Source organism: Gigantopelta aegis, chromosome 8, assembly GCF_016097555.1.
Source record: "Gigantopelta aegis isolate Gae_Host chromosome 8, Gae_host_genome, whole genome shotgun sequence".
Taxonomy (NCBI): domain Eukaryota; kingdom Metazoa; phylum Mollusca; class Gastropoda; order Neomphalida; family Peltospiridae; genus Gigantopelta; species Gigantopelta aegis.
In genome coordinates this window covers 36,784,748-36,793,984 of record NC_054706.1, presented here as the reverse complement: position 1 = coordinate 36,793,984, position 9,237 = coordinate 36,784,748, and the positions used below count along the sequence as shown (strand labels likewise).

At 43.2% G+C, this 9,237-nt stretch overlaps 1 protein-coding gene across 1 annotated transcript; it reads left to right on the top strand.

The window, feature by feature from the left end:
- Nucleotides 1-2,552: 2,552 nt before the first annotated feature.
- On the top strand, nt 2,553-4,430 carry LOC121379648. The gene is made up of 3 exons (XM_041508296.1): nt 2,553-2,970; nt 3,320-3,571; nt 4,178-4,430. Exons 1-3 carry the CDS (start codon nt 2,960-2,962, stop codon nt 4,428-4,430), a joined length of 516 nt encoding a protein of 171 aa, XP_041364230.1. The 5' UTR covers nt 2,553-2,959.
- The last annotated feature ends 4,807 nt before the right edge of the window (nt 4,431-9,237 follow it).

Below are 9,237 nucleotides of genomic sequence, written 5' to 3'. Positions count from 1 at the left end.
CCACACGTGTGATAATTGAGAGACGCAAACACACACACGTACGATAATGAAGAAACGCTTCCAGGGGAACTTAATTAATAAAGGAATTACAACTCTATTCCTAACTGGTTAATTTTTAATTAACCCTAACTACTCATTCAATAACCTTGTAATACAGAATTAATACTGGTACCTATCACAATAAAGACAATAACCTACAGTTTACCTAGGTCCTCTAGGATGACTGGCTAAGCTTTATATAATTATTTAGGACAGTGAGCCTACAGATTACTGCGTCAGATGACCGGCAGCACTGTGTAAATAATATTGGTATAATACAGTATTAAAATATTTAAAGTCACATCAATCACATCAAGGTTATACACAGAGCAGAAAATATATATTTACCAAAGTCCCGTCTGAACTAATATAGATCGTTCAGTGGACGGACAGCGATCCCCTGGAGCCTTCCTATCGTTCTCGATATCTCTAAAATCCTAGCTATTTATTCAAAACTCTCAGAGACAGCGAATATCGCGTGGGGGTACAAGGCGGTACCTCACGTATCATGTGGATTTTCCACAGCCACCATGCCGGCATATTTTTCTCTGATCGTCAGACTGGCTGTCGCCAACCGCGAGCAATCCCCTGGCCATAAACAGCACTACCGGAGATATTACGTAACTACTAGCCACATGGCCTCCACACCTGCGCTGGGTGTGTATTAGACGACCGTCGCGCAAAGGTATCACGTAACAAGTTGCCCATCTGGGCTTAAGTGCAATTTGGAACTGCACACGGCCCTCTAAAACAATTAATATCGCCACAGGCGAAAAGAAATTAAGAGCATGTACCGTCACATCACTAAAATTTTAAATAACACTTAACCACTCCATATGGAGTTGTGAGAGACTATAAAATATTAATAATCGATACAGATCATATATATATATATATATAATTTATCAAACTAAAAACCCCAAATGCAGTTAATAATACAATATCATACAATTAACTTGCCATCGACGTCCCAAACTGCCTTCACCTAACGACAAAAACACTAATGCGATATTTACGAAAATACTATTCTACATTTTTCAGCTACGAAACATGAAACAAAATGGATTGCAATCAGTTGAGTGCGTCGTTAAATAAAACATTTCTTTCTTTCTTTCGGATTGCAATCAGTTAACAATAAAAACTCAACAATGTGGACGTAAAACAAATCCATTCTAGTAAACAAAAGTGAAGCACCCTCCAGTAAACAGGAAAGTGTGCAACGTTTCTGCGTTCAGGCACATGCATTTGCAAAAAGTATCGTTCGTTATTTTCCATTTTTGAGGCCTAGGCCTGGAAAAAATATATGTTTCTTAACTATTCCCATTGACGGACACTTTGTTTAAGTAAAGAATACATAACGAAGAGGGCCGGTCAGAGGCCGGTAGGCCGATGACTGGACCTCGTGCACAAATATTGTAGTCTCTGAGTAGTTTATTTCACTTAAACCTAAATATAGAAATACCGGCTATTCAAACATATAGCTAACTTATTGGCATGCTCGGTTTGAAATGCATTTTTCTACATGTCGGCTTAATTCATGACATGCACGTGAAATCTTGTCATGCACACGTTAACGTTTTCCTCACGTGACTGCTTATTGGAGACAAAAGACAGTCTTTTAAAAGTAAAAGGTGATTTTGATATCGAATTAACTAATACTAATGATTCGGATGAAGAACTTTTGAAAGCCACGCAACAAATATTAAATGATGACCAAACTAATTCTGTACACGCCAATAATAACGATTCCGATGAAGAACTTTTGAAAGCCACGCAACAAATAGAGAACAATGTTGCCAATGGGCGTTTCGGCAAACCATTAACTGAAAAAGAGTATTACGATTTAGAAAACTCGGGTAAAAACAAAAACACCGAAAAGAAGGGTCAATGGGAGGTTAGAATTTTCGACTCGTGGCATCGTGAAAGGTGTGTTCCGATTTTGGAAAAAGTCTTCTGAATCTGCCCGTTACGGATTTGAATAGAGAGCTATGTTTTTTTGTAACAGAAATTTAGAAACCAAAAAGGCAAAGAATATCATGGTAACACTATTCATGAAATACTCATGTCACTACAGCGCTTTTTGAGACAAAATGGCAGGGATGTCAACTTCAATAGTGATTTCGAATTCAGTGGTTTACGAAATATTTCGGACGCAAAAATGAAGTTTTTAGCAAAGGAAGGAATAGGCATTCAAAGAAAAAACCCGGCGTCGTGGCAGGCCATCAGTCTACAGCTGGTAGGTACTGGGTTCGGATCCCAGTCGAGGCATGGGATTTTTAATCCAGATACCGACTCCAAACCCTGAGTGAGTGCTCCGCAAGGCTCAATGGGTAGGTGTAAACCACTTGCACCGACTGGTTCAACAAAGGCCATGGTTTGTGCTATCCTGCCTGTGGGAAGCGCAAATAAAAGATCCCTTGCTGCCAATCGGAAGAGTAGCCCATGTAGTGGCGACAGCGGGTTTCCTCTCAAAATCTGTGTGGTCCTTAACCATATGTCTGACGCCATATAACCGTAAATAAAAAAAATGTGCTGAGTGCGTCGTTAAATAAAACATTTCTTTCTTTCTTTCAAAGAAAAAAAGCGGACGTGATTTCTTGTGAACAAGAGGACTTGCTGTGGCAAAAGGGAATTTTGTGGGAAGATACACCTCAGAAATTATTAGACACCGTTTTTTACTTAAATGGCATTAATTTCTGTCTTCAAGGATGGGAGGAGCATCGTGCTTTAAAAGTTGGAACGTTTTCCAATTTTAAGATAGTTTCCAAGAATGGGGAGCGATATCTTGTATACAATGAGGGCGTCACCAAAACTAATGCAGGCGGTTTGAAGCACAAGAACTTGACACCGAAATCAATCACGATTGGATCGAACAACGAAGACCCGACACGATGTCCCGTTAAGACTCCACGAAAAATATATGTCGTTACGGTGAGTACAAACTTAAAGGTATGTTACATGTTTGCGTCTCAAAATGTAGGGGCGGGATTTAGCTCCGTCGGTTGTGCGCTCGCTTGGAGAGCTTCCGTCGCAGGATCGAACCTCCTCGGTGGATGTCAAACATTGGGCTCTTTTCCGTTCCAACCAGTGCTACACGACTGGTATATCAAAGACTGTGCTATGTACTGTCCTGTCTATGGGAAACTGCATATAAAAGAACCGTTGCTGCTTTTCGGTAAGAGTAGCCCATGTGGGGGCAGCGGGTTTCCTCTCTTAATCTAAATGGTCCAAAAATTCATAAAGCTTATATGTAATGTTACTACGAGATTAATCTTTACAGGCCCCATAACTGCGAAGATTTCTATCTGAGACCACTTAAATATACCAAACAAGGTTTATGGTACTGTTCTGTTCCCGTTGGGCGACACCTTCTATCAGGAGTTGTCAGGCGACTCTGTGAGAATGCCGGATTCAATGGGTTCTACACCAATTGCTCCCTTCGTGCCACGACGGCCACCCGGTTGTATGAATGTGGCATTGATGAGCAACTGATAGCTGAACGGACTGGTCATAGGTCTTCGGCTATTCGAGGGTAAGTATCATTGATGTCCTCAGCTAAAGGGTCTTATAACAGTTTTCGGTTGTAATGGAGCCTTTCGGATATTATAATTATAGAACGTACATGTATATATCAAGTTAGGAATTTTCTGCTAACTACGCAATTGCAAAATATCGATAATTCAAAGTTTGTCTTGTAGAAAGTAATTTATTTAGTTTTTTTTAGTTTTTTTTTACCGACACAAATTTGGATTTATTTGTAACTACATGTACATGTACATGTATATATATTTTGTATAATTATAATGGTCGAAAGTAACCATTACAAGGACCGAAAACTACGTCATAAGGCCCTGTAACAATTTAATGTCCGACTTCTTACACTCGGTAAATGTTCGTTATGGATTTTATAGACCAGTCGTGTGAAGGGATATTTGCAATGGTGAAGAAAAAATGCCCCCAAAAAACGAATGGAATGTTTTCCAAGAATATGATATGTAACATGAATTGTCTCATCTTAAAACATACTGCAGCGCTATGCATTCAATCACCCACCCCTCTCCCCTTAGAAATCGCATATCGGAGTATATGTTCAATATAGCATAGAAGAAAATTACATGTTTCTAATCCTCGTTTGCAGGTACAAAAGGACGAGCGACGATTTGCTCAAAATGGTAGATGACGTGGTACAACGAAAAGTTTCCGCGACCACCAACAATTTGAAGCCACCCCCTTACAGCACTCCTCTTCGTCAACAGGCCGGTCGATTCGATAATGCAACAGTAGTGTCAACAGATGCACCCAACGCCGTGCAACAAAGTTGTGTTCAATTCGTGGTTGAGCGTAATGGTACAAAAGTGACTGTAAACTGGATAAAAATGCTATTAAAATAACATTTTTGAAATTAAATTTTGTTTGTAATGTTTCGCCTCTTGCTGACCTCATTGAGAGCTGGGCGCCAATAAGTAAAAGTAGGACGCCAGTGCACATAAAATATTGGACGATTCTGACACTTATTGGAGTCCAATTTGCACATATTGGTAGTTGTTTCAGGTTTAATTCAGAAATCCTGGTCGGAGTACAAGTCTGGATTCGGCAACTTGGCGTCTCCGGGCGACTTTTGGCTGGTCAATAAAAAAATCCATTACATCACTACGAGCAGACGACAGAAATTGCTGGTCCAGACGTTTGTCGGACTTTACTGGAGACAGAACTACCACCTCGGCTTCACGGTCGGGAGCGAGTCGGAAAATTTCAGGATGAACTTCGAGAGAGAGAGAGAGGGGAAATGAAAGAGAGTCAGAGACAGTGGCAGAAATGCAGAGAGAAGGCGATAGAAAGGGTGACAAAAACCGGCAGAGAAAGATGGAGACAGAAAAAAGAGTGAGAAAGACAGACCGCGCGAGAGAGAGAGAGAGAGAGAGAGAGAGAGAGAGAGAGAGAGAAAGAGTGGGAGAAATGAGATAAAAAGGGAGACAGAGACCGATAGAGACAGAAAAAAGAGAGACAGGCAGTGAGTGAGAAAGACAGACCGTGAGTGAGACAGGATGAGAGAGACAGTAATAGAGATGCAGACCGAGAGAGGGGAGAGGCAGAGAGAGAGAGAGAGAGAGAGAGAGAGAGAGAGAGAGAGAGAGAGAGAGAGAGAGAGAGAGAGAGAGAGGGGGGCAAAGCTGTTCTGGGCTCCGTCCCACGAAGCTACCTTAGTGCATACGGTAACTATGGACTTAAGGTGATCTTAGGGCTAAGATCGCCTTGTGAAACGGGGGCCCAGGTCTACAGATCCCTTGTTTTAATGGAACTCGTACAAATAAACGAAGATTACTACATCTTAAAATTTATTTTTGTGTGTTCCTTTGAATTAACTATTTTATCCGTGTTACTCATTTCAAAAAATAAAAGACAACCGTGTATTTCTTACTTAATCTATTATTCATTAAATGTTTAACGTGATTACCAAATTAACTACTATTTTATATTCTTTGATGACAAAATTGGTTAAAATCTCAAGGAATATTTACAAAAACTAATTACCCAATTATCCTTTCGATCCTAACCTAAACGATTCGGCCAGTACATTCTTTACAGTGGAGGAAGAAAACGTTTGTTTTGTTAACGACACCACTAGAGCATAAAATTGATTTATTAATTATCGGCTATTGGATGTCAAACATTTGGTATGACAGTGTGTGTGTGTGTGTGTGTGTGTTTGTGTGAATACAGACACGCGCGCGCGCGCGCACACACACACACACACACACACACACACACACACTGTACATAAATACACACGCATGCATATACACACATATACACACACATTTGGAAGCAATATTTAATCATGTGTCCAAACATTATGATTATAGGCCTACACCTCATAATTTTTGTATCCTAAAATGTGTAGTATCGAACCATTTTGTCGCCGGCGACAAAATGGTTTTAATGGCGACAAAATGGTGTGGCAGGTGTGACCATTTTGTCGCCGGCGACAACTTTTATTGTCACTCGCTATTAAAGGTCGTGACAACTGAAATTTATTTCACTCAGGATATAAACATGATACGAAATAGAAGATACATTTTATTACATCTGAAAGGACATACGGCTTGTAGGTACCGAGTTCGCAGCCCGGTACCGGCTCCCACCCAGAGCGAAGTTTAACAACTCAATGGGTAGATTCGCAGCCCGGTACCGGCTCCCACACACAGCGAGTTTTAACAACTCAATGGGTAGATTCGCAGCCCGGTACCGGCTCCCACACAGAGCGAGTTTTAACAACTCAATGGGTAGATTCGCAGCCCGGTACCGGCTCCCACACAGAGCGAGTTTTAACAACTCAATGGGTAGATTCGCAGCCCGGTACCGGCTCCCACACACAGCGAGTTTTAACAACTTAATGGGTAGATTCGCAGCCCCGTACCGGCTCCCACACAGAGCGAGTTTTAACAACTAAGCGAGATTTAACAACTCAATGGGTAGATTCGCAGCCCGGTACCGGCTCCCACCCAGAGCGAGTTTTAACAACTCAGCGAGATTTAACAACTCAGTGGGTAGATTCCCAGCCCGGTACCGGTTCCCACACAGAGCGAGTTTTAACAACTCAATGGGTAGATTCGCAGCCCGGTACCGGCTCCCACACAGAGCGAGTTTTAACAACTCAATGGGTAGATTCGCAGCCCGGTACCGGCTCCCACACAGAGCGAGTTTTAACAACTCAATGGGTAGATTCGCAGCCCGGTACCGGCTCCCACACAGAGCGAGTTTTAACAACTCAATGGGTAGATTCGCAGCCCGGTACCGGCTCCCACACACAGCGAGTTTTAACAACTTAATGGGTAGATTCGCAGCCCCGTACCGGCTCCCACACAGAGCGAGTTTTAACAACTAAGCGAGATTTAACAACTCAATGGGTAGATTCGCAGCCCGGTACCGGCTCCCACCCAGAGCGAGTTTTAACAACTCAGCGAGATTTAACAACTCAGTGGGTAGATTCCCAGCCCGGTACCGGCTCCCACACAGAGCGAGTTTTAACAACTCAATGGGTAGATTCGCAGCCCGGTACCGGCTCCCACACAGAGCGAGTTTTAACAACCCAATGGGTAGATTCGCAGCCCGGTACCGGCTCCCACACAGAGCGAAGTTTAACAACTCAATGGGTAGATTCGCAGCCCGGTACCGGCTCCCACACAGAGCGAGTTTTAACAACTCAATGGGTAGATTCGCAGCCCGGTACCGGCTCCCACACACAGCGAGTTTTAACAACTTAATGGGTAGATTCGCAGCCCCGTACCGGCTCCCACACAGAGCGAGTTTTAACAACTAAGCGAGATTTAACAACTCAATGGGTAGATTCGCAGCCCGGTACCGGCTCCCACCCAGAGCGAGTTTTAACAACTCAGCGAGATTTAACAACTCAGTGGGTAGATTCCCAGCCCGGTACCGGCTCCCACACAGAGCGAGTTTTAACAACTCAATGGGTAGATTCGCAGCCCGGTACCGGCTCCCACACAGAGCGAGTTTTAACAACCCAATGGGTAGATTCGCAGCCCGGTACCGGCTCCCACACAGAGTGAAGTTTAACAACTCAATGGGTATATTCGCAGCCCGGTACCGGCTCCCACACAGAGCCAGTTTTAACAACTCAATGGGTAGATTCGCAGCCCGGTACCGGCTCCCACACAGAGCGAAGTTTAACAACTAAATGGGTAGATTCGCAGCCTGGTACCGGCTCCCACAAAGAGCCAGTTTTAACAACTCAATGGGTAGATTCGCAGCCCGGTACCGGCTCCCACACAGAGCGAGCCTTTAACAACTCAGCGAGTTTTAACAACTCAATGGGTAGATTCGCAGCCCGGTACCGGCTCCCACACAGAGCGAGTTTTAACAACTCGGCGAGTTTTAACGACTCGATGGGTAGATTCGCAGCCCGGTACCGGCTCCCACCCAGAGCGAGTTTTAACAACCCAATGGGTAGATTCGCAGCCCGGTACCGGCTCCCACACAGAGCGAAGTTTAACAACTCAATGGGTATATTCGCAGCCCGGTACCGGCTCCCACACAGAGCCAGTTTTAACAACTCAATGGGTAGATTCGCAGCCCGGTACCGGCTCCCACACAGAGCGAAGTTTAACAACTCAATGGGTAGATTCGCAGCCTGGTACCGGCTCCCACAAAGAGCCAGTTTTACCAACTCAATGGGTAGATTCGCAGCCCGGTACCGGCTCCCATACAGAGCGAGCTTTAACAACTCAGCGAGTTTTACCAACTCAATGGGTAGATTCGCAGCCCGGTACCGGCTCCCACACAGAGCGAGTTTTAACAACTCAGCGAGTTTTAACAACTCAATGGGTAGATTCGCAGCCCGGTACCGGCTCCCATACAGAGCGAGATTTAACCACTCAATGGGACGGACAGCCCATATACCTGAGGTGTGTGCCCCACTGCCCAGGACAGATAGCTTGAACCTTAATTAGATATAAACACGAAAATAACTATACATTAATAAATAAGTGTTGGCCTCCCCCCCCCCCCATCCCACAATGATACGCCCGCCGTGTAGACAGCCAGGACTCATTAGCCGAGGCCGCTGCGTATATAGCCACTACTGTGTCGAGTGATAAAGATGCCGACGTGCATTTAGGTTGTATTTCTAGAATTAGTCTTTGTACGCATTATTTAGCACGGTGTGTCGTCTGGAACTGAACGAAAAAAACAGAAGAAATAATAATAATAATAAAATCCTTACGAAGTGCGGCATCGTGTAACTACAAAGAAGGCTTGTTGGCAGTGCAGACCAAAAGAGGAGAAGCTACCCAAACGATCGGAAACTGTGTTAAAAGGCCTTAAAGGGACAGTCCCTAAGTTCGCTGCAATTTTAAAGATGTTATCGACTAACATGACATATCAAATATATTTTTCTGCATACAATATTAGTGGCTGTACATTAAATGATCTTTCTAATATTTGTACTAGGTTAAAATTCATTTTATTTTCTAAAATATTACTTTGTTTCGTACGTACCAAATTATTTGAAGACAAAATCAAGTTTGGGTTTGTTACAAATATTAAGATGACCAGAAACACATTGAATATACAGACACTGATATTCTAAACAAGAAAATATATTTAATGCGTATTTTTAGACGTTAAAAGATTTTATTAGTCGGAGACATCTTACAATGCAGAAAACTCAGGACAGTC